Source organism: Aythya fuligula, chromosome 2, assembly GCF_009819795.1.
Source record: "Aythya fuligula isolate bAytFul2 chromosome 2, bAytFul2.pri, whole genome shotgun sequence".
Classification (NCBI taxonomy): Eukaryota; Metazoa; Chordata; class Aves; order Anseriformes; family Anatidae; genus Aythya; species Aythya fuligula.
Genome location: NC_045560.1, coordinates 123868958 through 123890114, shown reverse-complemented (window position 1 = coordinate 123890114; position 21157 = coordinate 123868958). Strand labels below are relative to the sequence as shown.

At 38.6% G+C, this 21157-nt stretch overlaps 1 protein-coding gene across 4 annotated transcripts in view; it reads right to left on the bottom strand.

Annotated features, from left to right (window-relative positions):
- LOC116485553 (serine/threonine-protein kinase Sgk3) overlaps positions 1-21157 on the bottom strand; it is a 54343-nt gene that overhangs the window by 2961 nt on the left and 30225 nt on the right. For 3 of the 4 annotated variants that reach the window (XM_032181049.1, XM_032181050.1, XM_032181048.1), the window contains exons 3-14: positions 20587-20670; positions 18588-18660; positions 15732-15807; positions 9512-9599; positions 7513-7562; positions 6408-6465; positions 5520-5603; positions 5295-5426; positions 3190-3302; positions 2930-2966; positions 2729-2815; positions 658-753 (exon numbers count right to left, since the gene is read on the bottom strand). In XM_032181049.1, coding sequence (XP_032036940.1) covers positions 658-753; positions 2729-2815; positions 2930-2966; positions 3190-3302; positions 5295-5426; positions 5520-5603; positions 6408-6465; positions 7513-7562; positions 9512-9599; positions 15732-15807; positions 18588-18660; positions 20587-20670 — 978 coding nt within the window. Of the gene's footprint in view, positions 1-657; positions 754-2728; positions 2816-2929; positions 2967-3189; positions 3303-5294; positions 5427-5519; positions 5604-6407; positions 6466-7512; positions 7563-9511; positions 9600-15731; positions 15808-18587; positions 18661-20586; positions 20671-21157 lie in introns of those variants that run through there. The other variant, XM_032181051.1, reaches the window with a different exon arrangement.

The following is a 21157-nucleotide window of genomic DNA, read 5'->3' as shown; positions in this document are numbered from 1 at the left end:
TAGCTAGCTTTATTTCAGTCATCCCCAGTGCCAAGTCTCTACACTTGACAGCTTCCCCCTGCCACCTCCTCTTTTCATAACATGTCCTCACCCTCACAAGTAGCTACAGATGCCCTCCAGATTCAAAGCTCCCACTGAGCCTGCCTGAAAAAAACAAGTGGAAAACCAGATCTGTTTCCCTACTTAAGGTCCAGATGCAGATAACTCTAAAGAAACCTAACAGAACACATCGCTATGAGAGTGATCACATATGTCTAGAAGCACAGTAAGAAAGATTTTTTTTCTTTTAATATTGGATTAAACAGCAAAAGAGCTAGAAGAAGTCCTGGAAGACCTAAGTTAAAATACATATTTTAATTTATTGGGTATTATCACTATCGATACAGTTTACTCTGACGTTCCCTCAGTCATGGCTACCTGTCTTCAGAACTGATGTCTAGGACTTCACTGGAAAGCAAAAGTTTAAACACCCAGAGGCAATGCAAAATCCAAAAGAGAAAAACAGATGCGACGTTAAGGCAAACCGTTCATCCACTGAAGTGGAGTACTTCAACACTCTGCAAATGGCAGCATCTTTGACACTCTGGTGTACTTCAGGTGAGATACAAAGGGAGAAAAAGGGAAGCAATCCCTGCCCCACACGCATTAAGTACGTACCAGCCCGTACAGCATTTCATAAAGAACTGCACCGAGGCACCACCAGTCTACCGTGTTGTCGTAGGGCTGCTTTTTAATAACTTCTGGTGCAAGATACTAAAATTAAAAGGAAAAATAGTGCATTAGGATACCAATAAAAAAAAAAAACTAAGTTTGAAGCGCGTAACAGTAAATATCTTCAGGAAAAGTTGCTCACAGCAATTTTAAGACTGACATTTATCTTATCCTTCAAGGCAAATACTTCATCACCGTCTGCTCATTTAGCAAGTAGGACAGCTGTTTTCCCAACTGGAACAATGCTTTCCAAACACTATTGTTTTGCCAAATTACGTTCCCACCTCCATTACGAAACTCGTTAAACATTTCAAGTAGGCTGCCGTGATGTACGAGAGGCGACGTCCTCCCAGCGTACCTCTCTGTCAGCAGGCTGGCCACCAGCCAAGCCTGTGCTGCATTCCAAGCCTGAGTGCTCCCCATCCAGTACGTAAGCACGAAAGGTGAAGTTCATTCTGCTTCAAGCTGATCACTGAGAAACAGTATGCCTTACTCTAAGTTTCACCATAAACTTTAGTGAGGGCATAAGTTGTGAATTGCTGAATTATCTAAATTGGAAGTTCCTGTAAAACAGCTGACATTTGATTTATTGCAAACATCTGGTATCAAACAATGACAATGCTAACTGGTTTCCATCTGCCTTGCAAGAAATCTGCTCAGCATCTCAGAACTCACTAACGCTACAGTACAAGCACAGCACTTCACAGTACAAGACCATTCTTGGTGGATATGTAATATAAAATCAGTACAGCTGGATCATCATCAGCTCAGTTTTCAACATATCACACACGTAGTTTCTAATCCTTTCCCTCAAGGCAAGAGGTTGCTCACTTTTATCATTCCAGTATCCAAATTCTGAAAGTTAATATATGAAATGTATGGTAGCCTCTCTTTGTAAATCGACAAGGCACAGATACCACTGCAATGACATGAGCTGAAAGTCATAGTTTGTTTTTGTATGTATTTCTCAAACCTTTTGTATGCATGAGTGCCCTGTACCTCATTTGTCTGCAGATGGCCCTGCAAAAGCAGGGAAAGCAGTTGAGTATTTTGAACTCAACTACTTGTTTTAACCTTTCAGAGCTTTATAGGTGCTGGAAGTCAAACAACTCAGTGTGTAGAAACAGAGAATATCGTTACCCTTTTAGCAGGATTATTAAATATTTGAATCTGTATCTTGGATTAGAAAGAGTAATACACAACGGTTACATTTAGTCTTTACATTTTTAAGAACAGATATTAAGCAACTGCATTAGCATCCTCTTATGCTGCAACTCTTGCAAGTCCAAGGTAAGCATGAAAACTAGGTTTCTGAACACTAGACAAAAGTCCCACAGATTTTCCTCAAACAAATTTAACGTCAGTATTCTGTATATTGTACACTCCTCGCCCATCCTTCTCTGCCAAAGGCCTTTTCCATAATTTAAATTATGTTCCAAGTAAAAAAAAAAAAGCCACTACTCTTGGCATCTCAGTCAATCCCTAGTACATGTTTAACACTTCCAGATTTCTGTTTTCCAGTCTGTCTCTTTTTACTAAGAAAAATAAAGTTAAATAAGCTGTCATCAAGTTCAAAGTTGCAGTCGCATACAAAAGTTGCTCAAGTCTCACAAGATACGAAGTGCCTCTAACCCTACTAAAAATGAGTGGCAGGATACGGTAAATAAATTCATACTGGCAAATCTGTCGCAGCTCTTACAAAAACCAACTGTCCTGTGTCTAGCCAGTGGTTAGGAGACATGGGAAAAAACAGTATGTGAAAAGTGTTGGGAAGAGGGAGTACAGAAGAGATGATTTATGAGGATGTGGGTAGTAAGTAGGAGATACTGTATTTTAGCAAACAGGACAAAGAACAGATCTGCAGTAAAGTCTCCTTTGGTCTGGTTGCATGGAAGAGCTTGTAAACAGAATGCAAGTCTCCAGCAATACAAAACTGAGTATCTGATCTTCTGTTTACACAAATAATTGTCAACAAACATTAGTTATTAGTCAAAAGACATGGAAGTTGTCAACATACTTCTGGTGTCCCACAGAAAGTTGCAGTAGTTTCAGAACTCGCAATCCCTTCTTTACAAAGTCCAAAGTCTGTCAACACAACGTGACCCTGTTTAAGAAAAGAGTAATATTTAAAAAAAATAGAACATGCTCGACATGCATATGCATAAAATGTCCATTTTCTGAGAAGGATAGAAAATCAAAAATCCTGTTGCATACTTACTAGTGAATCTAGGAGAATGTTTTCTGGCTTTAAATCCCTATTAAAAAAATAAATCCTTGTATTAATTCAAAGCAGAAGTCACTAACACAAAAGCTTCAAAGGCATGGGCTTTTATTCTTCAGTTGAAAGAAGCTTTAAGTTTTTTGAAAACATTATGTTCAAATTTCTCCCAAGATGACTTCATACAGCACTTTTTTTTTTACTCCGTAATTTGTCCCACTTGAACTTCTGCAGTACAAGAATACAGCTCAGAAACTTACCTGTACACTATATTTATGGAGTGTAAGTAGCCCAGTGCACTGGCGATTTCAGCAGCATAAAATCTGGCTCTGTGCTCAGGAAAGGAACGTTCTCTTTGTAAGTGAAAGAACAGCTGTAAATTCGCAAAACAGCAAATAAGAACAAAACACACAAAATCGGGTTAGTAAGGTGCAATTTTAACAGTGAAGAGTCATTTTACTTATCTGTCTACACTTTTAAGAATGGAAAATGAAATAAAATTGGCTTTGCTGCATTACAACGTTCCTTTACCCACTTCTTTTCTGGTCTTTTACACTTCTGAAACACACAGGTAACTCAGCTACAAGGATATCCCCTTAAAACCAAGAATAGTCAAAAAAAATGGGAAAAAACACTAAGCTGTGAACAGAGGCTGGCAAGATTCAACCATGCAAGACAAACCTCCTAACAGGATATAGCCAGGTGTCAATCAAGTCATCTTCCATTTCCGAGTATCCTTGTATTCGAAGTTTTATACAAAGCATTTATTTAATTGTATTCTGAGAACGCTTCAGGAGATGTATATTCCAGGCTGATTCTCTGATGTTCTCAACTACAGAACTTTGGCTGTAAATAGTTTGAGCAGATGCAGAAGTCCAGCCAAAGATTAAATCATATACATATGAAATTGTGCTACAGTCAACTTTTACTTTATTTTATTATTTTTTTTAAGAGAACAGAATTTTTCTGTTTTCTACCTGCAAAAAGCCACCAAAAAACTTCCAAGTGCTTCACTGAACTTTGAAGGCTGTTTTTAAATTGTACTTCAGTTTGCCTGGAAGAATGCCAAGCTAAGCTGTGGCCAAAAATTCAGTGTAGAGCAAACCAGGAGTTTGTTAACGCTGTCTGAATTAGACGACAGTACATTAGGCTAGAGGAAGGTTCATCAAAGTCCAGACTCTGGCACTCAAAGGGGTTTGGAGCCCAGGTCTGGGGGCACCATGAATACTGGCAGTGGGCCTTATGAGTATCTACTAAACCTATAGCACAATTCGTACTTCATAATGATTTATTCTACATACTTTACTCTTTTCTGCGTAGAGACAGCTGCAGGGACATAAACAGATAACCCTGAGCTCTGCTGAATTAAACTACTTAAACTCTACCTCCTTCTCATGTTCTCTGTCAGCTACCAGAGTTTTATCTTCTGCAACAGCATCCTGCCTCCTCCTCCTTTATTCTGCTTTAAGGCTCTCTAAGGCCTTTTGAAAAGGTGTGTATTTTACAGCAATAAGTTACCAAATTGAAAACATAGCAGGACAGCTCCCCTTTACAGCACACACGTTGGATAACTACTTTCACACAATCACTTTTCACTACACTTGGTGATCTTCAGTCGCAACTCAGTCTGCAATACCCCAATTTTCCATAAAAATTTTCCTCAGGAAGAAACAGAAGTGACATTTCATACCCTGCTCAAGTTTATTAGCTATTCAACCAGTAGTTTCTTGAGCACTCCTAGAAATACTTTGTCTTTAGCCAGAGACATGTTGCTTTTCAAACTGGTCCAGAACATCTTAATTAAATATTTACAGCCTTCTTCCATTTCTTTCGCACGTTTCCCTCCAAGTTACTTAATGAGTCCTCATACTCAATAGCATCACTTCAGGGAAAACAATCCTGAGAATAAGGCTATTTGGCAATAAATAATTAGCCAATGCAAAGCCACAGAATAATCCCAAGATTCCTATAAACATAGTAGCAAACTCAATTGCCTGTTTCTTTCCTTCCACTTTTGAAGTGCCAGCATCTCAGCTAATTCAGATGAAAGAGAAAAAGACAGTTTTACATGCTGAAAAGTGTCAACATATGATTAATTCATAACAGAGGTAAATTTAGGTAACTGTAAAAGAGACAGTATTTTTATCTGACAACCATGAATTAATTCTCGATTGAAGCTGTTGATAAGAACAGGGTCTGTATAGCCACAGAAGTCTGCGGGAACAGCATTGCTTTAGATAAAGAACCAAGACGTTCAAAACTTGGGATAATACCGATCACAGCCCACTGTAGAGGATCATTTCATTGTGCTAATTCTAGGTGAGAGGAATGAAGAGGCTCAAATCCAAGTAGAATCACCACATACCTCTCCTCCATTAATGAAATCCAGAACAAAGTAAAGCTTTTCCGTAGTTTGGAATGAGTAATGTAATCCCACTAGAAATGGATGTTTCACATTTTTCAGAAGCACATTACGTTCAGCCATAATATGTTTTTGCTGTAGAGAGGTAAAGGATCAGTAAGTAAACAGGAACAATTTTGTAATTAAGGGGAAGAGAAAGGGGTGAGGGAGAGAGCATATTTTCTTCACCTCTTTCCTGTTAAGAACAATTTTTTTCTGCAGCACTTTGACAGCGTAATATTTCCCATCCAGTTTTCTTTTGGCAAGAAGAACCTGTGAAGTTCAAAACAAACAAAGAAACGCGGTTGCTGTATTTCACATCCTATTAGTATTTTCTTAATTTCAGCATAACTGGAAAGCATTAAAGCTATGTGTTCTCAATAGCATCTCTGCTTTTCATGTAGTCAGTCACCAACAGAGTGAATGGAGTTTAGAGTAGATAGCACCAGAACAGTGATACAGTTTAGCATAATCTGTCTATATAGTGGTATCATGAAAGACTAAATTACAGCATTTATTTTCCAGGAGCTGCTGTCTCTCTAGAGACGAATTTCAGCTGGTTTTGTACGTTTTAAAGGTAATTCTGTGGAAAAACAACACTTTGAAAAATAACTTGTTCAAGATTTCAAGAGAGTTTCTCTGTTGCATCTCTTTGGAGAATATCAATATGAAAGTCACTTCTCAAAGTGCTGCTCCATAGCATTAGGTGCTTGACATAGCAGCCCACACCAACAAAGGCAAGCACAGGATTTGTACTCCAGATGCTGCACGAGCACAGGGGTGCCTCCCTTCCCCCCTGGGGAAAAGAGAGGATCCCAACTGCTCTTAACAAGAGAGGAAAACACTAATTTGTTACTCCCAACAAGTGACCAAGGCAGACAACTACCACCACACCAGCAATAAATAGCAGCACTACTATGAAGTGGCAGCAACAGGAATCCAATACAAGGATTTATATACCACCCTAGGATGATACAGCTTCCAAAGCCTCCGGCAAAGTCTCCAGCCAGCAGTCACTATGCAAGACACCAGCTGGAACTCCTGCACCAGGTAAGACACAGGAATTAGAAAACTCACCTTGCCAAAGCTTCCTTTCCCAATGACTTTCAGGAAATCAAAGTCTGTTGGTTTAGCGCTGAAAGATATTTAGAAAGGATAGAGGTCATTTGGCCATAGTCTCTAGTTTATTTTTTAAAATAAATAAATAATTAAATCTTCATTTCCCCATGACTTTTCCTGGAGCTCGCCTCCTATTTCTCAACAGCCAACTGGACTCTAGAGCTTACATGAGGGAAGGAAGGACCACGTTTGTCATCTATTCTCTTTCTTCAGCCCATCCTTAACTCCATGCATTGCTCCCCCATTTTAAATTAAAGCAAGAGGAGGGAAGCTGCTACACCTTCCTCTTCTGAGCATGTATTTGTATAAATTCAGTCTGTTTTTCCACTTCCCGCATCACCACTCCTTTCAGTTATGTCCAATAATTCCCTCATTTTTTCCTAAGTACAATTCAGAAGTATTTTTGTCAGCAGAATAATTATCCATCTCTTCAGCTACTGAAACAACAGTAATGTCCCAATACAGCTCTTCATTTACTGTCCCTCAAGGGAAGTAATCTTAAAATTTCATTTCTTGCTGCAGTCTATTAAGCATTTTCCCTGTTAGCCCAGGACAAATCTGAGGAGAAAAAAACAACAACAAAAAAAAGACAAAAAGCTCTGTGCTTTGATGACAAAAGCACAAATTTGTAGGTATCTGAGAACAGAAACTCTGCAGAAGACACCAGAGAAGCAATTTGTGACTGCAGTCTGTATTATCAACAAGGTAAGTTGCTCCTTTGTCATGTACTAGAAGGAACTTGTTTTCAGAAACTGGTCACATTCTTAACAGTTTTGGGACCACTCCCAAAGGAAGAGAGGGTTTTTTTTGGCTATATCATCCTTAAGTAAAAGGACAGCAGTGTAGTCCCACCGGGCACGAACCTACAGATAACAGCAGACTAACAAAACCTGAAGGTGAAAAGGAAAAAAAAATTAAAGGGTTTATTTAGCACAGGATTAAATGTCTTGCTTCCTTCCAAGCACTGAAAATAAAAAATAAAGCCATACGTCCAAAGAACTCTTCATACTATTAACAATTATGTTCAGTCTAATTTTTCAGTTTTTAGTTAATTGAAACCTACTGAGGATTTCCAGATGGTCCCAAGTTGATATTCGGTGAGGTAGAATTTAACTGTTGAGACAAAAAAAGAGGTTTATTTTATTTTTCACTTTACTTATACTTCAACCAGTAGTAATTACAAAATACTTCACTGATTTGCTCCACCTATACCCCTACACTTGTTAGAATAGCTTTTCACAGATATCTAACATCTAAACTGGGAGCACTGTAAGTTGCAATATCTGGCCGTCACCACATTGTCACAAAAAATATTTCCACACACATCATATTGCAGGATAAAGATAATACAGTAGTCATGTGCAGATAGAAAGAACAAGATTAAGAATGAAAATTTAAGACTGTCTCAACAAATGATGTGTTCCTCATGGAGAATTTGGCTCCCTCCCTATTCACTCTAGGAATACACTTTCTACCTTTTGTGCTAAATTCTCCAAGACCTTACCAATAAAATTATTTTTAATCCCCACTGCTTATGCAAAAGTCTAATTAAAGACATAGTGCTTTAAAAAAAAAAAAAAAAGTGAACATTCCCCCCACCAAGAAAAAACATTACCAACCTTTCCCACCCTGACATTAAAGGTTAACTAACTAATTCCAGGAACGGTATGAGTCTTACCAGCACACACCCAGCTGGAATTTGGAAATTACACAGACAAGAGGAAACCACCTTCGTTTAAGTAACTTTCTCCATTTTGTTTTTAATTAAAGAAGCAGCAGCAATACCCGCACTGTTATTTTGGACTTTATCAGAGAAAGGCAAATTCTAAAGACAAGTTATCTGGAGATAGGCAGACAGGTATCACAAAATCAGCACTCCCTGAGCAGCAACACGAGATGTGACTACTGCACTAGGAAGAACCAACTGCACCATGGCACTAAACTGTTTTTAAAGACCACTATGTACATTTTAAGACTGGGGGGGGGGGTTGTTATTGTTCCTGGTTGTACAGCTACATCACTTACAGTAACTATGAGAGTGTTAATTTCTATCAAAGAGTACGGCCCAGGCCACTACACATTAGCTCTCCTCCTATTTTGGAATTTGTTGTGGTATAATACATTATGTATTTTCTACAGAAGCTTTCCACATTACTTACAGTATCTTTCAAAAAAGAGGAGAAGAAAACTTGTCTTTTGAATTATAATATTCTGCATTATTCTGCTGTATGCTCACTGTGCTGTCAAGTACTTCAGAAGGAAAAAAAAAAAAAAAAAGCAAAAGATCAGCATCTTTGGAAGTGAGACTTTCAGAAACACACTACATTGTGTGCGATCCACAGCAGATTCAAAAAGGCAACTCTTACATTCTTTAAGAGGGACTGAATAAAAAGAGAAGTACCCAGGTCACATCTATATGCCAAGATGTAAACCAGAGAAAACAAGGTCAATGACGGCACTTCTGCCTTCCTAGAAAGACTTTTTGCAACCAGCACTGTTTCTGGAGATTGTAAATCAACTTTCAGAGAATCCATCTAAATTGTACTTCCGTAGTGGCTCTTCTGACAAAAGAGGCTTGAGACCTCACAGTGTTCAATATGAACTGAAATTAAATCCATCTTTGCTCCTGAGTGACTTCTAGAAAGGCTGAAATTTCTTTTTCCTCCATGAGAATTGCATTTCTCCCTCTCCTTAAAAACCAAAACAAACAAAACCCCACACAATTAAACATTCAGTCTCTGCTGCTCCTTGCCAGATGCCCTTAGCAAGAATCTTTGAAGAGACTGAAAAGAACTGTGACAACTAAACTGTGACTAAATCTGAGTCTTTCACCCGCAGCAAATGGGGAAGAAGCAAGACAAAGCTAGCAATCATTCTATATCTTCTCCGCTATTCCTATCTGACAGGAAAATATCCTACAGCCCACAGCAGAACAGTTTTGTTTAAAAGAGTAGAGAGGAGATTTACTGCAAAACCGATTGGCAATTTTCAGTAAGCAATATACTTAAGATTGCTGTTGAGTAGCTGAAGTTTAGAAGACTGCTCTGTGTCTGTTTTATTACCTTCTGATTACTCCTTTCATCTTCATCTTCAGATGGATCCGACTGGTGTTTGGGGTTATCCATCTGAAGAAACGCTCTGACGTCTGGGCTAGAAGCACAATGAGATGCATTAGGACACCAATAACCTGCACCATTTCAGCCCGAATCGTAGAAAAATAGTAATGGCTTCAACGGCAGTCAACTGAGAAGCTACTCATCACAAAGTTTTACACTCCTGGTAATTACGGACTGTGTACCACAGATTGTTTTATAGCAACATAATTCAACTGCTGAGTATGTTACGTAAGTAAGCTTTCCCACTTGAAAAATTTGACATGTGAAAGTACACGTATGTGAAGGCTTCATGAGACAAAGTTCTGTAGAAGTACATTAAAAATATTAGAAGAAAAAGTAGTATGCAAAGTGTAAGTGCTAACTAGCCAGCAACCACAAGAAAACCCATTTTCTTCCAAAAAAATGAACAGTTATAAGACTGATTTTAGTTTTCTAAAAGTAATGAAGTAACACAGTGCTGTACAGAATGAAATATCTAGTCTGTATGCCAAAGGGAGATGGATGTCCCAAGAGGTATGGTGATAGTAGTAATGTTCCTGTCCCCAAATGCTTCTAAGTGGAAGATGGTGGTTTTGTAGTCCCGATGTAAGCTAGCTGGGCACAAACAACAGTGCAATAAATCTTTCAATTTAATTGCAGGACCAAAATGCTATCCTTCAGAAACTGGCAAGAGAGACTGAAAGCTTCCCATAGTGCATAACGAGATGCAAAAGTGGGGCAAAATTAATTCCTAACTGGATGTCACTTCCAGCTCGCATACCACTTGAAGAGATGCCTTGAATCTTTCAAGTTCCTGCAGTTCACTATCATGCACTCCAATACCAGAATCACAAACAAATCATCCGAGCAGCCAGGGATCAGGTTAGGAAAACTAAAGCTCTGTTTGCATTAAATTTGGCCAGGGACATCAAAGGCAACAGGAAAGTCTTCTATAGGTGTGTCATTGATAGAAGGAAGACCAGGGAAATCGTGGGCCCTTTCTGGGATATGGAGGAGGCTGAGGTACTCAGTGGCTTTTCTGCTTCAGTCTTCACCAGCAATAGCTCCAGTCACACAGTCCAAGTCCCAGAGGGACTGTGAGAATGAAGAACCAGCCACAGTAGGAGAAGATCAGGTTTAAGACCATCTAAGGAACCTGTAGGTGCACAGGTCCATGGGACCTGATGAGAGGCATCCATGGGTCCTGAGGGAACTGGTAGATGTAGTCAGTAAGCCACTGTCCTTCGTATTTGAGAAGTCGTGGCAGTCCAATGAAGTTCTCACCGACCAGAAGAGGGGAAGCATAACCCCCATGTTTAAAAGGGGAAAAAAGGAAAACCTAGGGGACTACAGGCCAGTCAGTCTCATCGCTGTGCCCAGCAAGACCAAGGAGCAGATCCTCCTGGATAATATGCTAAGGCACCTGGAAAATAAGGAAGCGATTTGTGACATCCAACATGGCTTTACTAAGGGCAGATCATGCCTGACTAATTGGGTGGCCTTCCACAACAGGGTTACAGCACTGGTTGATAGGGGAAGAGCACATGACACCATCTCCAAGAAGCATTGACCAGCAGGGTGAGGGAGGTGATTGTCCCCCTCTGCTCTGCTCTTGTGACCCCACTGCATCCAGCTCTGGGGCACAAGGAGGACATGGACCTACAGGAGTGAGTTCAGAGGAGGGCCAGCAGGATGACCAGAGGGCTGGAGCACCTCTCCCATAAGGACAGAGTTCCTACAGCAACCTTCCAGTACCTAAAGGGGCCCTACAAGCAAGCAGGAGAGGGACACTTCATTAGGGAGCGTAGTGATAGAACAAGGAGTAGCGTTTTTAAACTAAAAGAGGGAAGCTAAAACAGGTTGCCCAGAGAAGTTATGGATGCCCCATCTCTGGAAGCGTTCAAGGCCAGGCTGGATGGGGCTTTGGGCAACCTGGTGAAGTGGAACATGTCCCTGCCCTCGGCAGGGGGGCTGGAATTAGATGATCTTTAAAGTACCTTCTAACCCACACCATCCTGTGATTCACTACAAGGCAGCTAGCTTATTCAGGGAGAAGCATCACCCAAATTTCAGAGAAAGTTTTCTGAGAAGCTCCCAGGAGAGCCTCAGATAGGAAACTCTACATGACTCACTCAGTACGAAAAACAACAACAAAAATGGAGCTGCCCTTTCATCACCAGCATATACAAAATAGGGTAGCTTTTCTATCAGCAGGAGATACACTTCGCTATTTTCCATCATTTCACCCTTCACACTTTTGTAAAGCATGGATCAGAAGCGAGGACCGAGCTGTTTTTGACATTTCTCCAGCTGCTGTATTTCACATTAGCATTACTGAACCTAAATCATGCCATAAATTACTCGAGGCTCACAGTCTCCATCGCTTACATTCTGTACTCCTAAACCCTGTATGAAATCTATTTCAGTTGCCATTAGCCTTTCAGGTTAAAGTACGGCGACGAGATCGTTCATGCAATTTCACACCATCAGTTCAGCTTAGTTTTTCCCATCTTACATGAACTCCACGTGCTGATCTATTTCGGGGTATGTTTTGTATCCTCACTCCCCAGAAGAGAAAAATCACTGTTGTTTGAAAATTGGAGTAATATTGACTCATCACACAACAACTTAAGTCTCGAACCTCTGTCTATTGTAAAATGAGGAATAAAACGTTAACGTTTTTCACTAGACACACAGTAACAAACCTGACCTTAATTATCTTTCCGCATTAATTATATTGGACAACTGGCTGATTAAGTAGAGCATGTTGCAATACATCTCAAACAGTTACTATAGTAACTTTGTCCACGAGTGAATTCAGAGCAGGAAAAAATAGTTCAGTGAAGGACTGCTGTACAGCCTCTGAGTATTTAACAGTTCTGCAGGATGTAGCAGCCAGAGGCATAACTATCAGTGTTACACCATATCCTCACTGATTTTAGCAGTTGTGGAAGCATTGCAAAGAAGTAATGAATAAAATAAAGTTTAACGAACCAATTCCTTAGCCAAGACTGCAGCAGCATCATTAGCTCATGTTGTGTTAATTCAAAGAATCTTAAAATACATTAAAACTGTTCCTAAAATAACCTCACATGTCAAATTAAAAGAAGTAAGAAAATAGTTTAGAAAGGTATGTTCAATATGCATAGTATATTTACTACCAGAAAGTTGGTTTTGCCTGGACTTATACGATGGACTGGGTAAATTTCGCTTATGGATCATCTCTGAAAATCCATGAAGGGGTCCCCAGCATTGCCCAAATATGGTTCCTTCTAGTTCTGCAAACACATGAACCCCCACAAAAATTGCAGATACACAATTCTGTACGCAGACAGAAACATGAACAAGCTCAAAAAGTTAAAATCTTTGGAACAAAATGGTAAAATTAATAAACATTAAGATCCTGTCAAAAGCAAGGACATACTTTTATATAAATAATGGTGCCCAGCTACTCCCCCTTCTCTGCACACCTTTTTTAAAAATGTAAAACACTGCTTTCTTTCTTATGCAAAAAAAGATAGTCAAAAAGACAAAGAACAAGAAGATTTTAAAAGAACCAGACTACTCTAACGCAAGATTTAATTTTTCCCAACACATATTGCAATCCCTTGAAATCAAGAGGTTCCATATTCATTTTTATATCCATCAGATTTGGACACCAGAAAATCTCGTCACACTAATTCCCTTCTAGGGAACTGATACAGATACCAGCTTCTCACTTAAAGAGCTGGTAACTCATTTCCCCACGGAGGTTGCAGGGTATTGTTATCCTCAAGTTCTTCAAGTGTTATGCAAATGTACTCATTTTCATTAAGGAGCTACTTTGGTCTATTTAAAAATAGCTATGGTACATCTTTAATGCGCTCACTTTTATACCCTGGGATTCAAACATTTTCTTTGGACATCTTTTCAGTGAAGACCTACGTTTGAGGGGGAAAGCAGCTCAGTGATTGAGGTGATTCACAGCGTTCACAAGGAACAAATTAGCAGATCCTATCATTCATCTAGGAGGATGCATTATCACATCTCTACCCCTTATGACTTTTTTTTTTTTTGTGTGTGTGTGCACTGTATCTGCATTCTACCCATGAAAGCAAGTTCTCCTACAAATACAGTTAGCTGAGTAAACACAGCTTGAAGTTGGTCCATTCAATTCCAAATTCACTTTAAGACAATGGTTCACCCAGCCTGGTATTCCACCTGACAGGGACTGCAAGAAAATCACCCACCCTTACAGAGCCTCTCTGATGACTCTAATTCAACTTCAGATTTTTGTTGGGTTGATTATTGAGCAGAAATATTTGGGTTGGATATGATATTCAAAAACATAACTAATCCAATAACGAAATTCACTGAAGGATAAAAAAAACAAAAACATAAAGCTACGTATCAGAAAATCATGTAAACATTTCTATCTTGGACATGCTGAGCCTGACATTTGTGCTTTTCAATCCAGATGTTCAGGTGCCTTCCCTTCCAGAAAGGAGAAGGCATCACAAGCAAACCTTAATCTTTAGAGAAAGTTTGCCCAAGCAAGACTTAAAAGTATGAACTCCCAATACTGGTTTTAATGCTCAAAGATTTAGCGGAAGGTGAGCTTTCTTAAACTTCTCTGAAAATGCAAACACCCCCAAGTCTTTATTACTAACTAACTTCCTACAAGTTATTTTACTTAATACCAAATTTACTGGCATATTAAAGTAGAACAGTTTAAGAAAGCATGTATAGGGACTTACAGTAAAGACTCAATCACTACGTATTCCTTGAGTAGTTTCTAGCAGGCTGTACCAAAAAAACAAAGCTGTCATATTTTGGTATTTCTTTACTGCTCATATTGATTGGCATATAGGAAAAGACAACAGATTATGTAGATTATGTAGCTATTAATGTGATTTGCTACAATATGTGATGCACATAAAAGGATGGATTTCCATTTAGAGAACAAATCTAAAATGTTTTGAGACAAAATACTTTTATTTGGTATTTGGAGCAACTGAAGACCAAATGAGAGGGGGTTTGTACTAAATTTAAAAAAAAAAAAAAAAAGTATCCTTTCCTAATTGAACAAAACAGATTAGCTTTCAACACATTATTTTAAAGTGCCTTCTGTTCTTTCCCAGAGAAGAACAATGCTATGACCACAAAATTCACAGCGTTTCCTTTAGTGGAAAACTATTTCACCATAAAGACTGTGTTTCAAAGTTTTTTCCACTCGTCACAAGGAATACGTATACAAAAAGACTTTTTTTCCCCCCCTTCTTTTTCAAAAAGGAAAGGAAGTACATACGTCAACTTAATAGACATTAAATAGTTGGAAAATAATATCTGACTGCATATTTCAAATACCTGACTGCATATTTCAAACTGCAGCGATATTCTCAGGTATTTTTTTCCTGTGGGAAAGGGACAGTTTCACAGGTTGTACTGATAGGCTAATTAAACAAAGCCTATGCAATAAGGAAACTCAGCAGTAATGCCAGACAGAGCTTTGCTGTTTAACTAGATCGAGCAATGCAGAAAGCTGCACAGCTTTAGTTTAAATTTATTACTTTTAGATTTATATTGAAAGAAATGTGATTTACCCCCAAGATCAGTTTGCAAACACTCCTCCAGATTTAACTGGAGCTGTTTGTGGTGTGTGACCATCTCATCAGTGTCCCACTGAGCAAGGTCAGCCCACCCGCAGTTCTTCTGCGAGAAGAGTCTACACAGAACCATGGTTGTGTGCTCTCAGCTGGTCAGTTTGGTTATCCCAAGTCAAGCTGATAAAGCTACTTGATTAACGTGGTTAAAAACAAGTTCTGGCGAATTGCTCTAACAAAAGGATGCAGTCACTCCTGGAAGAGCAACACAGCAGCAAGCGGTTGAGTTCTCAAATAGTAAAAATAAGCATCCACCCTAGAGTGAGAGAGTTTACACTGGAACCTGCACCCCTTAAACTAAAATCAGTTCATTGCAATACTTTATTTTTAGATTGGCTTTGAGAAAACAAAAACATTTTCTATTATTCTTGAGCCTCTAGATTTTTCTTGAGGAAGAGAGACACCACTTTAAAGATTATCTATTATACTTAAAAGCACTGAACAGGTAACAAATGTTCTAGTAAGAAGTACTTAATTTGCAATTTTGTATTTGACATCTCATGTCCTTTAAATAGTCCTTATAAAACAGAAAGGAAACTACTTACTGGTTGCATAGCTCTGGCTGTCTAACTAAGTTTTGAATGAATTCATTCAGTCCTGCTCTTCTCTGTTTAATAAAATCTGAAAAAAAGATTTATTAGGAATGATCAGTGAGATCATGAAAAAGACTTGTTTTCCACTTTAATTTTTTTTTCTTTTAAGGACTTAAATGGATAGCAGTTAAAAAGAACAAATGAAAATCACAAGCTTAAAAACGTTCAGGTGAGGTGAGAGAACAAATTTCAGTTTATCTGTAACACTACCTTAAAATGTAGTAAGGCAGGTAGATTAAACATGAACTCAAGTGCTCCACGAGCAACGTGCAACCACAGTGGGCCAACCTGTGCAGCCTCCATTGCATGGATGAGCCCTTCAGGTCCTAATTTCGCTCAGAAAAAAAAAAGCCAGTGGCAAAACTTGACCTCAGTTGCACAAGTTTTTACGCAAACAGTCCCACCAAGCAGCATATTTCCAGAATAAAGGTATGGCGGTGGAAAAGTTGCACAATCATCCAGCCAGCAGGCACTCAGATGTTACCATGATAGATATTTAACTAAAATACATCTCTTTCCATATTGCACATCACCTCTAACTTTAAAATAAACAGAAAAAATATATACATAAATGATCAGAATCTTCAACCTCATACAAAGCTTAAAACATGCAACTCTTTAAGCAATACGGAAAGATACATGAGGGACGTGAAATAGGAAAATAATGAGAAAGTGTCAAACAGAAAAATCTCATCTTTCACTGCTTGTATCAATCACAAATACTTATTCCACAAAAATTAGTTTGTGTACTAAGATTTAAGGTATTCCAGTGACTGCCATAAGCAGGTTACTGATAACTTCAATGTTTCAAATCGTCCCCCTCCCCAGTATTAGGAAAAATGTTCATGTTTTTTCATGAATATAATCCCTAAATCCTTGCTAGGTTATTTAACAATCCCCAGAATAGGAGGTAAATTTGTATAAGGATTTTACATAAGTCACCAACATCTACACCAGCTATTGCAGCATGGTAGATGCAGGATGTCATCTATCGCTCTAAGCCTACAAACCTATCCCTGTTGTTGAAGAAAAAAAAACATCCGCACCACATCAGCTGAATCGCCTGCTGTAATTTTCTAGTTCTGTATTTTGACTGGATCCTATCATTTCCTTCTGTCCTGTTTTTGAAGTTAAAATGGAATTAATTTTGAAATAACCCAAGTGACAATAAAGACAGTGTTTAAATAACGTACATTATAACAGTATTTTAAGTAGATTTGGGGAAAGGGCTATTTCAGTTTCACTCTGCTATGCTTACGACCACAATACTGCATACCCAAGTTGCACATTAAAGAATGGACTGACAAAATTAAGATACTTTTCCAAAATCTGTAAAACGTGACTTATTTCAGAAGCCATCAGAAATCTTACATCAAAGCTTCAGTAAATCAATTTTAAGATAAATAATTCTTTAAGTGAGTATCACCCTGCCCTGCAGCAAGAAAAATCTTAAGAACTACTTATTTTCTCATGCTTCAAGAATTTCAGGGTAGCTCTCAGGAACTTAAAACAAGTCTGAGAACTACATTTTACAAACACAGTTTTATTAAAAAGTTTTACTCCCTCCATTCCCATTTAAAATCTCATTTTCTAAATGTCAGTCCAAGAAATCTCACTGTATCTGGCTGTACAACATTAATAGGTGTTCAGCCAGTTCTGAAAGTCCCAAGTTTGGATAAAAAAATAAACAAAATAAAGCAAGAAGTCCCTGTAGACACAATACATGTAGAACTTTCGGACATCCTTTACATTTTTATCAGAAGCAGCCATCAGAGGAAGGCAACACGAAAAGGAAGCTTCGTGTCAGGGTGCAGATAATGAACTGTAAAAATTAAGATGTTTGAAAGAACTCTTAAAGAAATCCAAACACGTGCCAAGAAGGTCAACACTTTTAAATCTACTTGTACTTGAAGCACATCCCAAGAATGTCAACAACTTTGAATCCACTTGTACTTCAGCAAAGAAGAATAGGAAACCTTTACACAGGTGCATGAGGAGGTGAAACTACCGACTCAGACTGATCACATCAACAAGCCAAGGGAGGGAGGGAAGTTCCTAATGACCCTCAGCAAAATCCTTAAATAAAAAGGGTCTGAATGATGAGTATAAACACTCAGAGCAAAGACATGCACTGCTCATTAGCCTTTGTATTTATTCATCCACTGTGTCACTTACGTTGATTAGATGCACTTTTAAGAATGATTTTCCATTAAAATTTTGATGCAGGCAGCTTTAATTTTGATGCAGCTTAATTTTGTCCTATCACTCCTAACTGGATCACACCATCATCTCATCAGACAGGCTTCCAGAAGTGCAGCAACAACAGGAGAATGTTTATTCTCATCTGAACTGTCCAAGGAAGTGCATTTAGATACAAAGCTCTAAAGCCTTCAAGGACAAATCCCTCAGTTATTTATTTTTTAGGGGAAAAAGAGTCACAGAAAGTAGATTAAAAATTAACAGGCATATGTTTAGAAGAGTCTCTGATTTGGCTTTTGCTTTTACGTAAGAGAGATTACAAGTGACAGCTCAGAATCTCTCACAATCCAGAATACGGGACAGTTTGGAAGAGCTGGAGCACTCAGTACAAGAGGTATTGGGCCACCAAGCAATAGTTTGCTCAAGATCAGAAGGCAGAGCACCTACCTACGCTAGCTCCTGTTCTTCACTGAAGTATGACTAACCTTTGGGTTAGTCACTGGTTTGAGGATTGCTGTAAGACTCATCTAAGATAGCTTCTTGTAGGCTGCAACAAATCAAGTCTAAAATAAAGGCACTGACAAAACAAGCAACAAGATAATAACTTACCGGGATCAAAGTTATCTCCGAATATTCTTTTAGCTGGAATCTTCAGGTTCATAGTTGGAAATTGCTTCTTTAGCTGAAAATAAAGATGTACAATTGAACTGTGCTTAAACATCAAGTATCTAGAAATAATTGCATTTTATTTGATTTCTGAGGAATGGTTTGAACTTCTTATTATTAGTAATTCTGCTCCTCTTTTCTGTCTTCTTTACCCAGATGCTTGGGAAAAGAACTTGCACTCAGCTTGTTTATGCCAGTCATACCCTTTTAAATCCACAGGGCAGCTCACTTTATAAAGCTATGGACTATCTTCTTGCAGGGTTATCAAAATGGCTTTCCACTTGTCACAGATTCAAAACAGTAGGCTAGAATTTCCATGTTGGTTTTATTCTTCTCGTTTCTTCCTCCATCTTTCTCTATTGGGTGTTCCCTCTCCCTCCTTTCTTTTTCCTTTTTTTTTTTATTTTCTTGTTTCTATATGATATCTGTATGATACGTATGTATGCATGCATACTTTTTTTTATGTATAAAATCCACAGGTGGTCTACCCCAACTCAAAACTGCAAACAGATGAACAACCTATGCTTCATGATACTGCATTTGATAAGTGAATTACATTCTGTACTGATAAACTGATCAGATCATACACAGCATCACTGAATTTCAACAAAAAAAAATATCTGATGTGAGCTGAGCCAAGCCAAGCCTCACTTTATCTTTAGGTACTCCAAGGAAGAGAAAATCTTTTTTTCCTCATTCTCCATCCTCTTTTAAGAAAGTATTTTTCTGATACAGTACTTGGTAGTTCTTTCTTTAAGACCATCTGCATCTCTTCCAGTTCGCAATACAAGTTATTTTTGATGTTTTATGCTGTATGAATTACACTGAATAGAAACTAGATGCTTCCCCATGACCTCCACTTCTACGTGCATTAGAAAGACCAGCACTGAACAAACTTCAGCAGAGCAATGACAATCTGAAGAGAGGAGAAGGGAGTGTGGAAACAGGAACGGGATCACTGAAATGTCTTACCAAAGGGAATGGGATCACCAAAACGCACTCCCGAAGTACTGAAAAGGGGATGCTTTGCTTTCACATCACTTTGAAGCCTACCCCAAGATGCAGGCAAAGCATGGCATGACTTCAGCTCAGACCTTAAGAAAGCACCAAGCTCATTTACCTGCGTTTGTATACCACTGTCAGATGTAAATCCATGTGCACTAAGGGAGTGCTTCTGACAGGGACAACTGACGGGAAACTGAGGCACAGTTAAGCATCTGATGTCATCTTTACTTACAGGGATCACGGAGAATTATTTCTTCCTTTATTAAAGCAAAAATTGCAGGCCCCAAACACAAAGAACTAGAAATCAGTACTGACACAGTACTGGATCAGTACTGACACAGTACAGGACAGGGAAACAGACTGCACAGCTGAGCCGCACCTACCTGCTACATAAATGAGGCAAAATTGTCTCCTAGCAATGAGTCAAAGAAACCCTCATTCAGTTGGTGAAGAGGCCTATTTTGTTTGGAACACCACCACTGAATTTGGCTATGAAAATACAGGTGGCAATTGCTATGACTGACTTCACAGATAGTTTGTATTAAGACAAAAGGATTACTTCATTGCTTTCAGTCCTTCAAAATAAGACACCTATTTGAAGAGAAATTCATCTAGCTAGATGGTTCAAGTTTTGCTGTGAATTTTACCATCACAAACACATACATTATGTTTTGACAACCAGTAAATTGGAACTACTACACAACGATCCCAAGCAACAACAAAAAGCAGTGACCAAAGAGCCAATTTTCAGTTTAAAATTCAAACATACTGAAGTTTTTTTTTTAAACACCTTGTAATTTTCTTAAAACAGGCCCCTATGGTTATTGAATGTTGACTCGAACTCCTCAATGAGGGAATTAACTCCAGCCCTACCACTGCAAACAAGCGTTACCCTGTGCTGTCCTGGCACAGGGCCATGTGCCTGCCTTTTGCTTACCGTATTGTAGAGCTTATCGAACTCCGCATACCGTCTGAGGACAAACCACTCATTTCTGCCAACCGACACCAACACTTTGTAAACCTGCAGTAACACAAAGATAAAAGTTAACGCCAATAGCAAAGTTTAGAAAAGAAACTCCCAAGTTTAATCCTTAGGTGAAAATCAGGCCAGCTTGTTAAGTTTATGGTGTATACATGGGTGAACAAGTATGTTTTTCTGACAACAAAGGTATAAACAGCAATGCAAAGGATTAAAAAGAACAATCAAAAGTGCCTTGCCTTTTACAGAGGTAGTTTTTGTTTACCTGGTTCTTGAATAAATTAAAGAAAAAGCAAAGCTGATCTCATGGAGTTTCATAACTTAGTTCATATCCACCAGGATTTGCTAGGGAATGTGTTAACGCCTTGATAATTCATAGTGAATACTAATACTAAGAAAGGAAAACATTTAAAAGTTGCAGATTGCCTTCACCAAAACCCAGGGAACAAGCACATATGGAAGACAGGTATACGGGGAGCAACTCCTCGCAACATCTTGAATGTATATTATAGTCAGGCTGGGAACTTAG